The sequence below is a fragment of the Microchirus variegatus genome, assembly GCF_963457635.1.
Source record: "Microchirus variegatus genome assembly, chromosome: 8".
In the NCBI taxonomy this organism is placed as follows: domain Eukaryota; kingdom Metazoa; phylum Chordata; class Actinopteri; order Pleuronectiformes; family Soleidae; genus Microchirus; species Microchirus variegatus.
The window spans coordinates 10883659-10905828 of NC_139809.1; the positions used below are offsets into that span (position 1 = coordinate 10883659).

At 38.9% G+C, this 22170-nt stretch overlaps 1 protein-coding gene across 1 annotated transcript in view; it reads right to left on the reverse strand.

Moving 5' to 3' along the window:
* The window catches only part of cadps2 (Ca++-dependent secretion activator 2), a gene marked incomplete at its 3' end in the record, with an annotated part of 138305 nt that overhangs the window by 29357 nt on the left and 86778 nt on the right, over positions 1-22170 (reverse strand). The window contains exons 14-19 of the mRNA XM_083893187.1: positions 20439-20540; positions 17738-17801; positions 15576-15699; positions 14879-14979; positions 7708-7864; positions 1889-2030 (exon numbers count right to left, since the gene is read on the reverse strand). Of these exons, the coding sequence (XP_083749313.1) occupies positions 1889-2030; positions 7708-7864; positions 14879-14979; positions 15576-15699; positions 17738-17801; positions 20439-20540 (690 nt within the window). The remainder of the gene's footprint in view (positions 1-1888; positions 2031-7707; positions 7865-14878; positions 14980-15575; positions 15700-17737; positions 17802-20438; positions 20541-22170) is intronic.

Genomic DNA, 22170 nt, shown 5'->3' on the forward strand with positions numbered 1-22170 from the left:
AGAAGTCATAACGCAGCCTTTCGTGTGAATATACGTGTGCTAACAGTGGAATATTAATTAAGCTGAACAAGGCGGCAGCTCAATTACAGGTATGTTTACAACCAACTGCAAATTGTGTTTAGAGGAAGATTTGTTTCAGGCTTGGTACATCCACCATAAAATAAAGAGGTCTAAAATTGCTATTTTTAGACTTGGTGAGAAGGAGTTTAAACCAACTAGTCTGACTTCGATCAGGTCTGGTCTTTTTCTTGTTGTTCCGTGGAGGATTTGAATGAAATAGTTCTGGCTCTGCCCTTTTTCTACGAATTCTCAGACCAACTATGTGCCAAAGACCTCTTGTCCTGACCACAGCCTGACCCCCCCCTCGTCTTACATACGTGTTCTCACACAGAGGTCCCATCCAGGCAGGTGCTGAAAAACTGGGCATTTGTGGCAGCGTCAGTGGAAGACTGGGGACTTTGGGGAGAGGAACGCTCGCTAGATTGTTTGTTAGCGACCTGTCGACCGTGGAGGTCGATTGATGGCAAAGAAGAAAAAAATGTTACAAGAATAAAAGACAATGAGAAATACTGACAGTTACAGTTCTTTACCAAATGCACGAATGCAGACGTACAATAGTAGCCACTTGTTTTGCCACCAGTTATGAACGAATGACTAAACGGCAGTAATGTACAGAGAAATCAATGCATTTGTTGCATATTCTTTCTCACGGTTTGTAAAAGAACATATTTCAGTACATTGTTACACACTGACTGCGCTGTGTGTCCTTGATGTGTACATTCACCCCTGTGTCCCTTTGTTCCTCAGTTTTCCTGTGCAGCATTATTTTTGTTCACTCTCCTCACGTCTTATTGTCTCTATTACATTTGTGGAGAAGCCACTCTCAGACCGATAGAAAATAAACGCTGGAAATGACATTAGAAGACCGAGTCTACAGTCACAGTTTACAATGAAACTGACCACGTCATGTACTGGGCCAGAGGAGAATTAGACCAAATGTACAATTATATACACTACTGTCCTAATTTTTGAAAGAAAAGCACTTTTTTTTTTTTCAATGAATATAACTGAATATAAATGACTATTCTAGGTGCAAATGTCTGGTTTTTAATGGAATATGTACATAGGTTTATAGAGGCCTATTTCCAGTGTTCTAATGGTACATAGTGTTTGCTAATCACGTTAGAAGGCTATTGGATGATTAGAAAACCCTTGTGCAATGATGTTAGCACAGCTGAAAACAGTGAATAAAAATCTTTATTTCTAATCTTGTCAATGTCTTAACTATATTTTTAAAATATTGTATAGGTGACCTAAATAATCCATCATTTACTGGACTAGATTACATTTACAAGTGAGTCTCCCACCAGGTCAGCAGGAGATAATGTGAAGAAATCTCTCTCTCACTCTTTTCAGGGACTGTACAATAACTGAATTTCGATAATTGTCTCTTGATTTTTGCAACGCTAATTAAAATGAGTGCCAGAAAAATGTAAGCGTTAAAGCTATGTGAGACATACACAGTATACGGCAGCTGAGAAAAAATAAAACACCCACACACATAAGACAAGAAACAAGGAAGATTTAAAAATAAGCAAACAATAATTATAATGAAAATATCTCTTCTTGTTTACACAAACAATCCCTCAAGGTTTAAATGACTGTATTACAATGTCAGCATCTATAGAAACCTGGGAAATGTATTTGACGTCACCCAAATCTGTTTCCTGAGTGTTGTGTCTGAACACACATTTTAAAATCTGTGAATGATGAGCCCGGTCGGTACATTGTGACTATTATCATATGGTGTGATTATTCAGTTGGCAGTGGCTGAAGAGAGCGACGCAGAGCACGGGCTGTGTGAAACTGTGTGATGGTGGACTCTTACTTGACAGACTGCCAGGTTTCCTGCTCAAAGCCGCGGTGGATGGACTGAGCGATGGACGACTCCATCAGGTCGATGTAGCGCACCACCAGGGGGACGAACAGGTCCTGCAGGTGTTTGTGGAACGTTCCATTACAGAGGTGAGCTGTGGGGGAGGAGCCGAAAGAAAGACGCGGGAGAACATTATGTTTAAATGGAAATACACTACCGTTTAGGACAAGCACATTTTTTTTAAGTGTATATTACATTAAATTAAGCAGAAATACACTCTACACATTGTTAATGTGGTAAACGACTATTCTAGCTGCAAACGTCTGGTTTTTAATGCAATGTTTTTAATGTACATAGGTGTATAGAGGCCCATTTCCAGTGTTCTAATTGTACATTGTGTTTGCTAATCGTGTTAGAAGGCTATTGGATGATTAGAAAACCCTTGAAAACCCTTGTGCAATGATGTTAGCACAGCTGAAAACAGTTTTGCTGGTTCTTTGACGAAAGGGAAACATTATTATTTAGAATAAAATCATTATTTCTCATCTTGTCAATGTCTTGACTATATTTTCTATTATTTTTTCAACTCTTTTGATGAATAAAAGTGTGACTTTTAATGGAAAACACCCCAAACTTTTGAACGTGTAGGGTAAATATCAGCCCAATAATACAATTTCACCATTTCCTACGCATTAAATTCACTCTGCACTTTATTTTGTGATTTAAAAGTTTCAAAATAACTAATTTATGAATCATTATTATTATAATTCAGCAGTTACGGTTTAAAAATACACTGTTTTTTTGAATTTGAGGTTTTAAAATTTGGTTCTACAACAATATTACTTGGAAAAACAAAAACATATTCAGTCGCTTGTGTTGAGGCTTTAGCAGGATATGGGGATATTTGTTGATACTGTAAATGTATGCTGTTTGGAGCCTTGGTTTCCTGTGGCCGAGTGTCAGTTGGTGCCCACGTTAATTGGTGGATACCCAGGCTGACACAACACAAGAGGTGAGTGCGATAGCTGCAAAATACTCAGTGTGGCCAAACTATAATGTGGACACTCGTGTCATACGAGGACGAGTCTGGCAGTTTTAAATTCTCTCACTGAGAGCGTGATGAAAATATTAATACCACATAGACGGCCAACGCCAGGAGCCAGTTAGCTTAGCATAACACCTACACTGGAAACAAAACAGCGAGCCTGGCTAGGACCACTTCTTGGCCAGGAGCACTAACTTCCTCAAGTCTTGTCACCATCTGTCATCAGAGAATCCCATAATGGCTCTTGAAAAAAAACACTATGTCAGTGTGTTAATTAGGGAGGTGTAGAGGTGCTTGAAAGTGAAGTCTGGACAGAACTTTGGACGGAGGCAGCATGAAGAGACGCGCACACGCACACGCAGTGAGGAGAAAGTGGAGTTCTTGGAATGTTGAAATGTGACTTTAATGATAAACATGCAGTGATTTTATGAACAAAAATACTGGAAATAGTTTTGCTTATGGTTTCCACAGTCAGCCTTGTGTTTAGTATCTTGGCTGGAACTAGGGCTGGACGATATATTGATATAAAAAATATATCACTATATATTTAAATGGGATATGGATATGGATATATTTCCTTACGGAGCTTTGATTTCAAAACAGGTACTCCTGTTGTTATACAGTTAACATTTTATTATTTGACAGCTGAGGATTTATTCATGAACCAGGTGAAGAAACCTGTTTTTATTATTTATTCACTTGATTTTCCAACTGTTCACTGAAATGGCCGGTTTCAATAAAAGTACTTGTAACATGTCATATTTGGCTTTGAATTTGACTGAACATTTAATTTCACAGCTCTCACTTTGCGGAAAAAATATTTGGGATATTATATTGTATATCGATATTCAGCCGAAATATATTGGGGTATGACTTTTGGTCCATATATCCCAGCTCTAGCGAGTAACATCTTGTTTTTTTGAAACCAGAAATAAGTAGAGTTAGAAGAGAAGGGAGTTGGCCTAAACTCATCAACTGCACAACAGGCAACGGTAGCTCAGTGGAAGAGCGAGTCAACTCGAAGGTTGTGGGTTCGATTCCCGGCACCGTGAGTCTACACTCCGATGTGTCCTTGGTTGCTCCTGTTGAAACGGTTTGAGTGATAGAGTCAAAAGTTTGGACACACCTTCCTAATTTGAATGTTTTTTTACTATTTACATGGTAGATTCTCACTGAAGGCTTCAAAACCAAACAAATGAACACATATGGAATTATGTAGCAAACACAAACGTGAAATAACTCATATTCATTCATATCTTAGACACATTCATATTTTAGATTCCTCAAAGTAGTGAGGAAGTCACCTGAAAGGTTTTTCCAACCGTCTTGAAAGGAGTTCCCAGAGATTCTGAGCCATCACTCTGCAATGTGTCCAAACCTTTGACTGCTCGTGTAGATATGGGTGTGAGTGTGGAGTTCTTTCCAACATTACTATGTAGCTTATTACTCTTTTGTAAGTCACTTTGGATAAAAGCGTCTGATAAATGCTTAAATGTAAAAGTAGTGTGAAGCAGCTTCGAGTGGTCATGAAGACTAGAAAAGCGCTATATAAATACATTTACATCAACCTACACCTATTGGATGGTACTAGCTGTGAATCACAAAGTCACCGCCCCCCAAATACTTTAATCTTCTATTACACGCTAAGGTCTGACACCCTGACAGTCAGCTGACGGCAAAAAAAATGATGACAAAGCACGAGTTCAGCTGGGTCTCTTCTCATCGTCTGATTAGCTGGAGCTTAACAACCTATCACATTGATCTCTCTCATGGACAGGAAGGCTTTATGATTCTTGTTCGTAAAAAAAGCCGTAGACGGAGCTCTTGTCAAGGCAGACGAGGGCCAACGGTGTCACACACACACTTTGGATGTTTTGTTTTTTTCCGGCTGCCCACAGACACTGACCATCTGGTCAATGTGTCCATCACATCATGCTATATACTGAAGAAGACCAGAAACTAGTATTCAATTTTGTTTGTACTCTTAACACACATTATTATTATCTCAAGGCGCTTTGTAAAGTAAGGTCAAGACCTTACAATTATAATGGAGAGACTCACTAGTTCACACAGCGAGCAAGGACTCGGCGACAGTGGAGAGAGGAAAAAAAACTCCCCGGTACCACTTTACATTACACTCTTAGAAATAAAAGTGCTAAGTAGAACCATATAAGGTTCTTCGGCTTGTCCTCATAGGAGAACCCTTTTGGAGGGTTCCACCAAGAACCCTTTTAAAACCCTTTATTCTGGAAAGGGGTTTAAAAGGGTTCTCTGGATCAAAATGGTTCTTACTGGAACCATTAGTGTTAGAACCCTTGAAAAGGCAGAAGCAAATGATTCCAGGTAGAACCTGAGCCCTTGAAGAAGAACCCTTTTGGAACCCTTATTTCTAAGAGGGTAGGAAACACATATTCACCATTAACTAGGTGCTTACTAACATGCATATAAGTAACATACTTGTCCTATATTATAGTAAATATTAAGCACTTATTAACACCCTATGTGGAAAAAATATTAATTCATGTTGTAATAGAGGTAGAATAAGGTTATGTAGAATAAGTTGTTAATATGTGCTTAATGATTACTATTAAAAGGCTAGTATGCGACTTATATATGTTAGTAAGCACCTAGTTAATGATGAATATGTGTTCCCTAATCTAGTGTTACCAAACTCCCTTTTTAATTAAGAATAAAGAATAAATCTCTGTTGGACTAAGACTCAAAATGTCCAGCCTCGACAAGTTGGGGTAGGAGAGTGGAGAGCGAGAGAGAGAGAAGAGGGGTCGGTGGGAGGTCAGAGAGCATAAAATCCGCAGAAAAGTGTTAACTGATATTAAAATCAAGAGAGAAGTAGGATGATTTTTGCTTATATATACTGTATAATATATGTATACACACATACATGCATGTATGTGTACATCACAGATTTAATCAATCCTGATGATTATCAACAGATTTAGACTTTGCATCTCCCTCCTCAAATGCCTTCCCGCCAACACTTCCCCTTATAGTTTTGATAAAGACTGTCAGACAAACAGACGAATCCTCAGTGACAGTCACCGTCCAAAGCACTGAGAGACAAATAAATAATGTGCGTTGGTGAGAAGAAGCGAGCAGGGTGGTCTCTCAGGACTTCATTAGTTTTAATTCCTCCCGCTCCACTCTGTCATGATTAACACTAGCCTTTTTTGTTCTCCGGAGAGCAAAAGCCCATCTCCCTCACAACCGCTCGCCTTCAACATGCTGACAATCAAGTGAGCATTTAAAATAATCCACAGGAAAACCTGACAGATAATACACTTGCTAAAGGAAATGGGTAATACCATATCATCACCTGAGATCAGGGAACCCAATGTTTTTGTTGATTTGCATAAATGGATATAAAAAAAGAGGAGGGAATTATTGAATCACTGTGGTTATCCTCCAAACACGTTTTTTTTTTCTTCTTTTTTTAATTTTTGTCACCAAAGTATCAGTTTGGATTAAAATCACTTTCCTCTCACTTTAGATGTAATTAACAAAGAGGGAAGACCTCATTTGTGTAAATCGTCAAAACTAAGATCTTCTTTGTTCTGTGTTTCGATTCTGTCAAATGCCTCATTACACTCCAATTCAAGTCGGCTAATGTTGTGACACTTGGAATAATCACAGCATTAACAGAGGATGGTAATTAGAAAAAAAAAATGATAAAAGATACGAGCCACAGAAACAAAGATTTGTGGCTTCTTCACATAATGAAACAGGGTTTTTTTTTGTTTCCAACACTGCCCTTGGGCTGTCATTCTGTCTGCCTGCCTGTCTGTTACTGTATTCGAGGTACTTTGGCATCAGCCATGTTAAATAACGCCTTGCGTCTCGCCAAATCTCTGCTGGCGCCAAGACAAAGCCTTGTCGCTGACAGAGGGCTTGAAGCGAGGAAGCAATGAGCTGAGATTATTTTCCATCAGTCAAATGAAATCTTCACGCAGGAAGATGCAGTTTTGTCAGGCAACAAAATACGACAACAATATGAAACAAATCTGTGCAGTGTGGATGTCTGTCACACAAAAGGATACTACATCTCCACTATAGCTTCCCCCCCCACTACACAATTTCAGGACCTTGAAAAGCACCAAACAAACACAACTCCATCCTTCCTGGTTCATTCAATCACACAAAGCATTTAAAAAACAATTGACATTATATATACACAAGGATTAATCAAAGTCACAGCTGGCCATAAATCCTTCTAAACAAACAAAAACAAACAACTGACAAAGTAACTGCTGGAGAACTTAGTTTCCCGTTGGCCGAATAAATAAATAAATAAGAGCAGAGTGAAGATGCAGAGGTGAAACAGAAGGATGCTACCTGTTGACAGATAGAGCGGTCATGCCAACGGCGAGCTGCTCATGTTAATTACCTTTCTGCCTGAGCGCGTAAAGGTGCCGTTAACCTTCTCTCTTATTAAGCCTGGCTTTCTCTGGCGATACCACAGTCTTAATTAGTGCTCGTAGCTATGTGACCATGTGCCATGTCATACAAGGCAAGATCACCGGATTTATTTTTTATTTAAAAAAAGGAATAAACATAAGTGGAGAGGAGATAAACGAGTGAATGAAATTAGCTGTTTGTGTTCAGTATCATACAAGGTGCGACGTTTCTAAATGTCACAGGAAACAGGTTTAAAAGCAGGAGAGTTAAAACATGTCTATTATCACTTAAATAAAGTTATTAGAGTGTGCGAGCAGCACGTGCACCGTGTTCCTCATTTTAATTCATATACTGTACGTAAGCGTGAACTCACAGTCGGTGCGCAGGAAGTTGTTGAGAAGCTGGAACAGCGGGAAGCTGTCCCACGAGTCGACAGGCTGAACCTGGAGAGCAGCGTCCATGTTGGCTCTGTACAGTGACAGGAACATTTCAGCGTGTTCGGCCATCAGCTCCGGCCACCACAAGAAAGCCTGAGAGGGGGAGATGGCAGAGAACATTAGAACACATTGAAACACTGTCAGGAAGTTAATTGTTATATTATACATATATATATATATATATATATATGCGTATATATACATATATATGCATATATACACATATGTACAAACATATATATGCACAAATATACATATATGCACACATACACACATATACATTAATATATAAATATATAGACACGTATACACATATATACATTAATATTTACATATATGTATATATATATACACATATATACATACAGATATACACATATATATGCATATACACACACACATATATGCATATATATATATATGTACACACACATATATATGTATATATACACACACACATATATATGTATATATATGTACTTTCTTATAGTAATTTATTTTCCAGGTCAAGGAGAAATGACATAAGCAATGCCTTTGTGATGATAAGAGTCAGTTCAGAAATAACTTTGCGATTGTGAGGTTGTGTGTCTGACGCCTCAAGTTTGGTTTTCAAACAATCGCAATAAGAGACAACTTCTCGTGGCTGCAGTGTAAAACCTCTACCACCCAATAGGGCTGCACCATTTTGCGATTATTTTGACATAAATTGATTTGCTATATCAGAGGGAATGGTCATTATCTGGATTTCTGCGCAATTATCAAAACAGTGCTGCCTTCAGTCTTCTCTCCCCCTCCACTATCCAACCTCACACACATACACATCTGTGTTTCAACAGTTCTTTCGTAAAGTATGTGTATATCTGTCTTTCAATGTAATGTGAGTTGTTCAGGCTGCATTCATTCATCCATTCGAGCTGTATGGCAAAGGGAACAGCAGCCGCTGTGATTCTGAGTCATCTAAAATGCATCACTCTGTGTGTAAAAGGGATAAAATCTTAAAACATTTGTAGGGATTTTTAAAAACACACCTTACATTAGTGTAAACCCGCTGTGTTTTCAGGATCTCACAAAAGGTCTTATACTGACCCCTGATCTGATTCTACAACATAAACCTGCTAATGCTGCAGAAATCCAAAATAAATAGGAGTCAATGCAAAGTTGAAGCGGCTCATTGACTCTCCCCATGACAAAGACAGTGTGTGCTGAGTTATTTGAAATGAAGAAGAAGGAGGAGGAGAAAAAACAAGTCCAGAGGTGCTGATGTGAAAGTACCTGCTGATTCACTCTTGGTTGATATCTTGAGTCTAAAGAGCATTCAGCCTGTGCTGCTCTTCAGCAGACAGAGGTCAGCCTGCTCAGGTGACCACTGCTATTCATGAGTAAAGAACCTCTGAGAGAAAAGTGCAACCAGCGTTGAATCCCGCTGATGCACTCAGGTCGATGTTTGTGTGCAACGCAGGCAGAGATGTAAGAGGGGAAGAGAAATTCCTACTCATGGCCTTGCACGAACGACTCATCGGTGCATTCAAACATGCCTTTTCGATTTCTTGTTTCTGGCAAACAAATGTCAATAAACCACAATCTTCCTTCCATTTTAATAACAGCTGCCGGTATAGAAAGGTCAGTCAAATCAGTCCATTACCAAAAAAGAATGAAAGATAAAAGATACAAACAAAAAGCTGCAGAGGAAGCAACGAGGAGAGAGATAATGACAAACAGCAGATTTGTTTGGAAGTTGGAAGACGGTCGGAAGCATCGACAAAACAATCAAACTAAACAAAAGGAAACAGAAGCGTCGGAGGAGCGATGCATGCCGTTGACAAAATAAGTTATTTTTCATTCTGTATAAGCTTTAATTCAAGTCTATCGGGCCAATCAGACGAGATAAAGAAAATACATGCAAGGGCAAGAATGATAAAAGATAAGAGAATTAAATGGGAAAGAAAAGGAAATAAATAATCACTCATTTGAAGGCAGAAATACAGTTAATGAAAGAATAAATACATCTAAAAAAAATGTTTGTGTGTGTGTGTCAGCACCACAGAGGACATCTGTTCTTCTGTGTCCTCCCCTGAAGAAATGACCCGTCACAAAATGTGACAAACTCAATAATTCCCACACTGAGAAAAAGCGAGTGTGTTGTAAAAGGGGGAAAGTTGTTGAGCGGAGATAACAAAAGGGAATTTTCAAATCCAAAAAGATTTGGATGAGTCACCTCTGCCACGAGACCAGTGACCATTCTGTAATTCTGGTTCATCTCAAGTGTTAGACGGGGGGGGGGGGGCATGAGGTTGACAATCGGTAAACTGAGAGAGTCAATTCTTTATTGTTGTGCGGTGGACAATAACATCTATGATATTCATGTTTGAAACACACTGCAGCAGCATGTGAACATTCTTACCACAGTGACTGCAGACAAAAATAGGCACAAAGTGTCTTTGCTAGTTTCATAAGACACCGCTGTCATGCAGCTGTCCAACACATGACAGCAAATCCACTTCCACCGATCTGAGCACCGTTGATCTACAACAGGCATGTCTAAAGTCCAGCCTGCAGGCCAATCACGGCCCTCGATCAGATTTTGTGCGACCTGCAGCTTCGGTTTTTATGATGTATTATTTATGGCCAGTGAGGGAAAGGGACAGAAAATCCTTATTACCCCCCATTAGCTCAGCTGGTATCTTTTTTAGCCGGAGTTTGTTTGTTTGTCTGTCTGTTAGCAACATAACTCGAAAAGTCGGGGACGGATTTGGATGAGATTTTCAGGAAATGTCCGCAACGGGACCAGGAACAAGTGATTCAATTTGGGCCGTGATCCATAGACACTATCACTATTTTTAATCGCTATTTTTTGGGGGGCTGAGCTGCCTTGGTGGAGGTCTGCGCTCTCCGAGTGCTTTTCTAGTTACATAATCAAATCTGGGCCTCATTCGATTCATACGATTCTCGTTTCAAAAATGTATACAATGCATAGTGTGTTAAGGCAAATTATGGCATCAAATCAATACAGTTTGTATAATATAATTTGATAATGTGAAGAAAAAAAAAAAGTAAAAATAATAAAACATTTTCAAAAATGGATTTTTGAAGTTTCTGAATCAATTCAGAATCGTGGGTGATTAGAATCGCGATTCCTATGTGAATCGATTTTTTCCCCCACCCCTATTGTGTACTGTACTAAAAATAGCTTTATATAAATGGTGCACTTGCAATTGTTCTTTTCATGTGAGCGTCACCAAATCCAAAGATGCTGCGGCATCATAGAAGATCGTTTCCCTCAATTTCCCTGAGGGAAATACTGAATACTAACTACTTTATTACTACCTGACAAAGCCACCATTACAATATAAATGTGCCTAAGTGCAAGCTTAAGCTGAAAAACAATTTACATAATTTGCACACACAAAAAACATAATTTATAAGAGACAAGGTTATCTGAAGGATCTTGACCCACAAACTACACATCTTTCTGCTCCGATAGTTTTTATTTTCTTCCCGTTTCTTCTTTGCGTTCATTATTTACTGCTGCAGTGAACTTAGGCTCTAACAGCAAGCATGAAAATAATTATATCAAACTGCAATTAATAAGAGCAGAAGGGTTATTTACACCATATTCAGACTGGAGACAATGTGTTGATGTGTAGCTTCACAGAGGCCTCCCTTTTATCACTTATTTGTTGTTGTTTTTTTTCCCGACAGCCGAGTCTAAACATGCTCAGTATTAAATCTGCAAAGCACAATATACAAACAGTGTGCTCTTTATTAATATTTATTGTATCTATTGCAGTTGGCTCTATTTTTGAGGGCACTGAGTGAATTACATGCGTACGATCAGGCAATGATTCACATTAAATCAATCGATAACAGAGAATAATAGCAGTGCTGGAGTGACCTTCTACTCACACACTCACGCAAATGTGTAGCTAATGATTTCACATTACTCAATAATCTGAATACATCTAGTATCTGAGCAGCATTAGCAGCACACCAAAGAGGCTAAGAAACTCCATAAGTGAGTGTAATATTTGAATGTTATATTTCCTTAAATATACCCAAAGTCAAAATACTGAGAAAATACCAGGTACGGTATATGCAGAACTGTGTCCAGTTCCCTAATCAGCAGTGACGTGAGGTTTCGGTATATTTGATTAACACAAACCAACAGTGAGACAACTAAAGCACAACAAGCAGAGGATGACTGAAACTTCCACACAGAAAACTTACCTCTCTTCCCTTCCCATGGTGGAATAATTAAAAACAAAACACAAGAAGAAAGAGTCAAGTGAATAATTTAACATTCAAAGTGATTTTGTTTTGAAATTCTTATCAACAGTGATTTGTTCCCCTACTCCTAAGACAAATGTGCACCACTATGTCTTTCAACATAAATCAATTAAAAAGAGCTTTGATCCGTCTAATCTAATCCACACTGTGGAAACATGTTTATGAATACACTCCCTGTACAGTTTAGAAGTCACTTTAAAATTCTCCTACTCATGCACAAAGCACTTAATGATCAGGCCTCATCATACCTTAAAGAACTAGTTTTACCTCCTCTCCTGTGGAACCAGCTCCCAGCATCGGTTAGGGAGACGGACACACTCTGTATTTAAAGTTAGACTTAAAACCTTCCTTTTTTGATGAAGCTTATAGTTAGGATCTGGCTCAAGAAAACCTGGACAATCTCTTAGTTAGGTCACTATAGACCTAGACTGCTGCGGGAACTCCCGTGGCGCACTCACACTCACTCTCTCTCTGCAGGATCTAGAGCTCTTGTTTTTTTAACAATCTCTGCTGCTGCTTGTATAAATGACATTGTAGTTCTATAAACATGTCAGAACTGAGTGTCCTGCAACTGTTATAAATCTTCTCCTGGTCCCCCTCTTCTGTCTCTACCTCGCCTCCGTCTTTCCTTTCACCCCAACCGGTCGAGGCAGATGGCTGCACATATTTGAGTCTGGTTCTGTCAGCGATTTCTTTTCTGATGCCTCGTGTTTGCTCACTGTGTGAGTTGTTGGGGTTTTCGCTTGTCTCTATAATTATTGTAAAGGTTTCTGCCTTGAGATAATATATGTTGTGATTTGACGCTTTACAAATACAATTCATTTGAACTTAATTAGACTGTAATGAATATGCATAATGGATTAACTGTTTATATATTGTGCTATGGGCCTTCTGGTGTGTCTTTAGTAACAATAATAATAACAGTGAGAAATATTTTTTTAAGACTTGCTGGTTGTCAAAGCAGGATTTTTATCCTATATTTATGTTGTGTTTTTAGTCAGTGCTATAATGTACATAATTCAAGTATCTGTACTTTTACTTTATTTGTATTTCTAGCAACTTTTACTCCACTACATTTCCTCTAACTGTCTTTGTTACTCGTTACTACCAAATAAAATCAGAAGAAGAAGAGTTGGTAATGGTCTGTGTTTATATAGAGCTTTTCTAGTCTTGATAAGCTGCTTTACACTATAATTTTACCATTCACAGATAAGTCCTTTATTCGTCCCGCAGTGGGGAAATTTACACCCACTCACACATGCTGCAAAACGGGGTTAAGTGTCTTGCTCAAGGACACATATAGACTAGCAGAGGCAGGAATTGAACCCACAACCTTCAAGTTGAAAGACAACTCGCCTGACCACTGAGCAACCAGGGCTTGATCCTTACTCCTTACTATGATTGACTTCTAATACTTAATTTAAATCAGAAAATGACTTTTGATACTTAAGTACAGTAAATGTCATTTACTTTAAGACTTTTACTTAAGTAATATTATTTAAAAAAGTGACTCCCTTTTAGGTACTTTTTACAAGACTGAGTTCAGTAAGGGGCAAAGAGCAGAAGCACTATTTCAGAAACAAAAAGCATTTTCATAAATGTTTTCAGTTTTTTCAGTCTTTAAATTGACAAAAAAAAAAACACAAAACAGAGTGTGTTCATGAGCTGCTTGAAAAAACTCATCACTATGACATTTTCATAATGAGCACTGACAAAAAAAGAAAAGAAACAACTATCAGCTAGCATGTGACTGGTGCCGACAGTGAGCGGGTAAACAATTATGATTAATCTCTAAATTTGTGCTTCGACAGCTTATAGAGGTGCCTCTGACAAAAAAAAAAAAAAAAAAGCTTCTAATTTGTAGTTAACATGACATCTGAAGCTCGGAGCAGAGTTCCACCAGTCGCTATGGCAGCGGCAGAGCACAGCGTGTTATTAATAGCTCAGAAACAGATGCCTGAACGCCACACTGTCACTTAGGGCCAGTCAAACCGCCACGCATCAACACCTATGATTGATCAGTTTTACACTGTGGCGTGTAACCACTGCGTGCATATGGGCCGTGGGCGTTGTTTTCATCGTGCTTCCCACCGCAGCCATTAATGCGGCACCGCCACTTGCCTTGTTATCTGCCACTTTATAGCATGAGCACTGCCAACAGAGGCAAAAGGAAGGAAAATGGACAGTGCTGCGAAAAAGTGATCAAGAATGTTAATGAAATGATCAGGTGACTCGTGGCGTCTGTCAGACGAAAACAAAAGTGACAACCGAGGCGAGATTAAGAGGGTAAAAAAAAAAAAAAAAGAATTTCAGAGTAAAACTATTAATGCCAATGAAATTATTCTGTTTGAATATTTTAGTACGGGAGGTTGATGAACAGATGATAAATCATTAATGTATGGAGCAGTTACAATGCTGATAACTCGATGAATGTCGACAGCTGGTGTTACGTTTTTGTATTTCCAAACCCTTTGGAGAGTCAGTGATTCATATGTTCATCAAAAACAAAATACTTGGACTAACCACATTCTTTATTCCCACAGGTTACAGCTTGTACTTGTGCATTGGAATGACTGCAATCACAACTACTAATAATTGGAAACAATTTTTATCGTGAAATTGTTAATGTTATTAAAACATGTTAATCCTTAAGGTTTCATTTGCGCACAGTCCCTCGGTATGGAACTTTCAGGGTTTGAGTTACGTCGTGACACACACACCTGGGCTGGACAGTGAGTGCACATGCAGGTCAGCTGCATTCACTCAGCTGACCTGCATGTGGACTCACTGCAAACAGTAAGACGAAGTAAAACAACTAAATACCTCAGAGTGATGCTCGTCGTTCTGCTGCAGGACTTCGATGCACAGCTCCCCCAGTCTCATCATGTCCTCTAGTCTTTTCTCTGGAGCTGCCTGAGCGTCCCCTGAAGGTTCACAGGCAGCCACAAACATGCAAGAGGGAATTAAAAAACACTGATTGTTAGTTGTTGTTTTTTTCCATTTATACACAAGCTCACATTGTACAGCAAGTTGGCTTGTGTCTCAAAGATTGCAGTGATATCACTGCTCCTCAGAGGATGGGCCATTAAGAGGTTTTTAAGATGCTATTGGTGAGATTTGTGTGACACGTACAGTCGCTCTAGATTCTGACAGCTATAGCAGCAGTACACAGTGAGTGGGACATTACTGACGTAGAATAAGAATAACATTTTTCTTTCTTAGAATAAACTTCTGGGTGTAGTGGTTAGCAATCTTGCCTTTGCAGTAAGAAAACCTGGGTTCGACCCTCGGTTGGAACAAGGGCCTTTCTGCATGGAGTCTCCCCATCTCTGGCTTCCTCTCATAGTCCAAAAACATGTAATTTGGGGATTACGTTAATTGGTCAATCTAAATTGACCGTAGGTGTAGAGTGTCTCTATATGTGTGGCCCTGTGATGGACTGGCGAACTGTCCAGGGTGTGACCCCGCCTATCGCCCTATGTCAGCTGAGATGGATGGATGGACAATAAACTCCTCTCACCCTTGATCTGAGCATATTCAATCAGCTGACTGTAGTTGATCCGAGCCGCATTTTCCAGGCACCTCTGCACGAGTTTCTTCATTTCCTCTGGAGGGACCGGCGTGGTGATGTCTTTCATCAAAACCTGAAATGGAGAGCACAGCTGATTAAGGTCCAGGTCCCTCCATTCTAAAATCTGCGTGCCTGAAAACTCGTGGCGTATGTGCTTACACACATAAACATTCTGATTAATAAAAGCATGTGTGCGCACACGTCCTACGCCTACGTTTCCCTTTATAAATCACAATCGACTCGCAATTCAGCTTCAGGTAACAGCCGTACTTGACGACGAATAGTCAGATAAATTGATCGGAAGTGACTGGAAAGTCATGGCAAACGCTGAGAGGAGTGAAAAGGAGAGGAAGTTCACGAAATCCAGGTACTTGTTCCTGTAAGCGTATGCGCGGACAAAAAAAAGTTTGATTTGTTGAACACAGTGTTGTCGTCGCTGCTGTGAATGTAGAATACTCCTGGTGGCTGGGATAAAAAAAAAAACAAGTGAGTAGGCACTGTTCGAGTGGGTTTTCACCGTCGCCTGCAAGGTTAGTGAATGATTAGCGGGGTTAGCGACTATAAGAGGGGTTGTGAAATTGGATTTGTACATTCGTACAAGTTATTGTCACATCTGGAAACCCTTGCTGTGTCTAACGCTGGCTCCAGTGTGGCACGTAGATCCCACAGGACAGCGCAATTCCAGAAGTTGCAATGAAATGAAGCTCAAAACGTCAAAATATAATAAAAGCACACTCATCATCTTCTCAGTTGAAGCGCAAGACTCTGGATCCGTGTAAACGTGATCTTTCCTCCCGTTTACCTGAATACTGCTGAGATAAGATGCGTCTTATACTACAAAAGTATTTAGTAATTGCAGCATTTATTATAAAAAGATAACAGATATCTTGTATTTATTCATTATTTTGGGTGTCTAGGTGCACGTTTCAGGGAGTCTCAGTGTTCATTTATTCATTAAAACGGGGCTTTTACAGGTGACAGGATATCACCTAAAATCAATTTGAGCTCACATAAAATGTCTGTGTGATGCCCAATAGGTATAACTTTGAAGCCCAGGGATAAAATATATATACATCTTTTTTGCATTTGCAGACATCTATAAGCACTTCACAGGTATTCAGACCGATCAGAAGCAGCAGGTCATGGTCTTCACCTATTAAAGGACTTTCTTTTTGTGGGACAACGTACAAGAAGCTTCAGCTCCCGATGAAACCTCAATGATTTGCATCTTTTAGAAGCTTCCCTCGTCTCAGGGTTACGTTTAGTCGTTCTTATCTACTCCGTCAACCATTCAGTGCACATTCTGCCACAGCAGGAGATCAAAACAGCTGACCATTCTGTCGTCTGAGCCTCGTTTGTCCCGAATTTAAGTACAAGAAATGTATATTAAAGTCTGGAAAGGCTTGTACTCGTCGCCCTCACGTCGCAGTTATGCCCCCTACATCACAGGAAGTCATGGGCTCTAGTGGAAACGATGTATTTTGGCTGCACTTTCTCTGCCAGTGACTTGTGACTGTCGTCTGTGCCTTAGCTCAGAGGACATTTCAGTCTCTGGCTTTCTTTCATTTTCTTCGAGAAAATGATTTGATGTGGTTTTCATGGCATGAATGGGATTTAAAATAAATATAGAAGTGCTTCAGAAACTACTTTGAAATCCCAGGTTTCGACTCAAATCATTCAAATGTATTTATGATTCAATGTATATTAGAGTACTAGAGAAAACGACGTCTCCCTATGTCTCAGAGGTCTCAGTCTCAAAGGACTGAAAGTAAATAGCTGAAACATGATTGGTCAGATTTAACGTTGTTTGCTGCTTGTGTTATTATAATTCTAAATGACTGTCAGAGAACTAAAGCATGTCTGGTTGTGTTTGCTGTGACTAACCATAGGAACCTTTATAAATCACTCTGAAGTCCTTCTCTCAGACAAGAACATTTTTATCCCGTGTTTGACAGCATGATTGACAAGTGGTCCTTCAACAACTCAAAAACACTGGCCCTGAACTTTTCTGCTCTTCACTAATAACATTTACTAATGTGGAGAAAATCCTACAAGAAGTTTTTTTTTTTTATTATGGACAAAAGAAAGTATTTAAATGTGTTTTTTTGTACCCGTTCCTGCAGGGAGAGCGTTGCCTTCAGGGCCCCATCTGGTCGTCCAAACGGAAAGCAGTACCTGCAGATGCAAAACGTGGGCGTGCATCACATTAAGAAACAATCTCTCAAGGACAAGTGTGTGGAGAGAGAGAGGGAAAAAAAAGGAGAAGAAACGGAAGAAAAGGAAGATGGAAGAGGCATCAGAAAGACATTGGTTAGCGTTAGCAGATGGCTGCCTCCTTTTTCATCTAATTACACTGATGAAGGAAGCTTTTCTCACCTCAACTCCATCTGAGCTCAGATGAGGCAGTTCAGAGAGGTTTCACGTCGCTAATTGACAAGAAAAAAGTACTTAATAAACAAAGACACGTGGTCACACAGGTCAGCCATTTATTGGACAAAAACCTACAGGCAGGTGTTCTGTGCCTTCATAGATCTACAGTATAACTAACTAGAGAAAGCACTAAGAGAGTGCGAACCTCTGCCAAGGCCGCTCAGTTTCACACTCTGTCAATCCACTAACCTATCGAGCAAGAGTAATTATTTTGAGGGAGAAAAATAAAAATAAAATGAATCGTTATCACCACCAAAATGTAATAATTTCTTCCTTTGGCCATAAACTACATCCCATGGAAATGTAATCAAAATCTGTCCTTCAGTTTTGGTTGCTGTTCACACACATAGAGACAGACTTGGCCCAAAACCCGACCTCCTTAGCAGAGGTTTAAAAAAGCACTTTGTAGGTTTTACTCATTCGAATGGAAAGTATTTAACAGTTCTTTGCTTCTTCACAATCAGTGAAATGAAAAAATATAATCCACTATAGAAAAGACAATTGTAAAATAGGCTTGAAGAGTATTTGATGAATGGAATATATTGTATTCTAGAGCCTTTGACAGAATAAATGTATATGTGGCTGCATAATGCACGTTTATGATAAAGAAACAAAGAACAGAGTCTATTCAGAGTCCCTGTGTTTAAACTCAGCCTGTCGCGTGCTCATCTCTACTGTCGAATGTGCGCATACATTATTAGCAAAAGCATCTTTGGATCAGGTCGGTGAAAGATTATACTTTATGTAAATAGTTAAAATTCATAACCCTACATGAATCCTGAGTGCCCGATCTCGGGCTTTAATCCAAACCAAGCTCTGGAAATCCTTGTCTTGTCCTTGGTTACATTAGCATAATCCTAGTAATGTCCCGGTTCTTGTTTACCAGCATTAGCCTCTTGTTGAGGGCGAGTTATAATGACTCCCGCTGATCGAGCCCCTCTGCTCGACTCTCCTGGCCCCCGGAGCGGCCCCCCTCCTCCGCTCTTCTGGGCCAGATGGAGGGCCCCTCTCAGGCGAGAAAGGTTTCAAGAGCCGGGGCTTCAGGACAGTTAATGGCACAGGTCCATTCAGACAAGTGTTGCTCAAGGTCTGGGGGCTGTTGCTTTCACACCACGCTCACAATGTGTTCACAAGCAGGCGACAGCGGCCGTGCTGAATAGCAGCACGCAGATGCAGGGAGGTCTCATCAGCCGCCGTCAACACGTCCCGTATCTATTATGAAAAAATACCCAGACTGCCTCATGTCTTCATAACGGAGCTAAAGGAGCATAGCTGCATTTTTTTATTTTTTTGCAGTAGCATTTAGTGAATTTCATGATGTACTAAGAATAATAAGAAGATTGTGCTTTCTCTCTATTAAACAACACTCTTTTCCCATTAATAAACACAATCCCTGACACGTGACCATAATGGTGATAACGAGTATGTTGATATGCAAAAATTATATCCTGAATGTGACCCTTCTGCTTTTACTCTCCTGAATCTTTAATAGCAAAAGGACCTGAGAGTGACATTAAAAATGATCCTAGTTTACACTTATATCAGCTTTTACAGCACTAACGTATTATTTATTATCATCATATTATCAGATACTGCCTCTTAAGTGGAGTGAAAGTGAAATATCGCAATATTTTTGCACCAAGTATTGTTTGTTTTTTTTCGCATATCATTTTTAACTAATGTTACACATACGCTTTTTGTAGATTAGCACAAACAAAAAAAATAATTAATTGACGTTTCAGTCCACTAGGTGGTGCCATGTGCTCACTCTCACGAGAGCTGCAGTGTGAGTATATCGCAATATATGATTTCACAAATACTGAATATATCGCAATATACGTTTTCACAAATACTGAATATATAGCAATATACGATTTCACAAATACTGAATATATCGCAATATACGATTTCACAAATACTGAATATATGATTTCACAAATACTGAATATATCGCAATCAACGATTTAACAAATAATGAATATATCGCAATATACGATTTCACAAATACTGAATATATCGCAATATACGATTTCACAAATACTCAGTATATCGCAATATATGATTTCACAAATACTGAATATATCACAATATATGATTTCACAAATACTCAAAATATCGAAATATCATGTAGGTTAAGTATCTGTTTACGAGCAAATACCCATCACCATAATAATATAGATATTAATTCATACTGGAACAAATACAACCCAAAACTGTCTGTATGGAAACATTACATTGGGGTAAATAAGAGACAATAATATTGTCTCTTATTTACCCCAATTGTATGTTTCCTTTAGAGGTTTGCAGAGTAGTTTCCCCTTTACAAAACCCGATGACACGCATAAGATTTCGAGTCTGATGAGAAGGTGAAGGTGCTCGTACCTAAAATGTGTGATCTGATACTCCAGCAGAGCCATGAGACGACCTCTGATGGCCTCAAACTCCTCCTTCTCCTGTGCGGTCACAGTCCCCATCCCATCAGGCCTGGAGAGAGAGACAAATAAACACTTTCATCTGAACCAAATATAACAGGAATGTGAGGACATTTAGAGGTCAAAATAAACTCTTATCAGATGTTCACTACAAAAGTCATGTCATAGATAAAACATGGCTAATTATCTGTATATACATTTGCACGACGAGTATTTCAGTTCATGATGTAGCATGACTATTATGTATGTTGCTGTGTTTTCTTCTTCATCTGTTTTGATCGTTTTTTGACTTTCAGTCGAGATATTACTACATGTCATATTCTCTATGATGACATGTAATTATTAGTCGGAACTGTAGGAAATTAGCTGCGGCTGAAGACATGGGGGGGGGGGGGCTTCTGTTCTTCTGCACTTTCAAATAAAAACAAATGATTAAATAATACACTTAAATAAAACAGAGAGAACATGACAGGGTCAAACTCAACATGCTGCTCCGATTACTAGGCTCTTACTTTTTTTTTTTTTTTTTGCATTTTCAGCAGAGTAAATGTAGAAAAAAGATGCATGGATTAATTCTGAGGGTATGAATAAAAAAGTGATTAAAATATGCTTTACACTGATTCATGTAGTTCTATTTTCAGTTCAGGTACAACATTGGCTTTGTACGATTTTGAATGAATATCTAATTGCAATTTTTATTGACAGGAAATATGATATGATTCGCGATATCAGAGGGAATGGTAATTTTTTACATCATTACTCTCATTTTCATCCAAAAAACATATTTAAAGGGATTAATGTGTGATGTTTGTGCAGCTCCGTGAGAAACAAAGATGTTCTCTTCAGTCTGCAGAATAAGATGTATAGATCAAGACAATAATTCATTTAAATGATGTGATTTGAAAATGGCAGTGAACTGTATAGCGATCAGAGCTGAAGCGATTAATCAATGAATCGATTATTAATCGATTACTAAATTAATCGTCAACTATTTTGATAATTGTAAATCGGGTTGAAGCTTTTTTCATGATTAAAACAAGATTTCCGACCGTTTTAGTTTCTAAAATGTGAATATTTTCTTTGCTTCTTTGCTCCAAATAGCAATGAAATCATTCAAACTGAATAATTTTGGTTTGTGGACAAAACAAGACATTCAAGAACATCATCATTTCCAGGTTTGACAAACATCAACGTTTCTTTAACATTTTCTGACATTTTATGAACTAAGCGATTCATCGATTAATCGGGAAAATAATCCACAGATTAATCGATTACCAAAACAATCATTAGTTGCAGCTCTAATTTCGATAACATTTTGATTAATTGGTTCAGCCCTAATTGGCTTATTCCATTATTTAAGAAACCAAAATATGCAGCATTTTGACGACAAACCAACACATTTCCTATTGCATGTGAAAAAAGCTGTTGCATTGCAAACAATTGGGAAGCCTTGGGAAAACAGACCTGGCTCATTTTTTTTTTTCTCATGTCTTTCCCACTCAAAGTTTGACTGCTTGTTTTCACCAAACTAACTGGTCGAGCAGCCAAACTCTCCACGCTGACCTCAAAGTCAACCAATCAAACAGAGAGCTGCTCAGGCTCCTCTTCCTCCTCCACAACTCACACGGCCAACAGGAGGAGAGTCGACAAAGAAAAAAAAAAAAACTGTTAGCTGAGGGCTT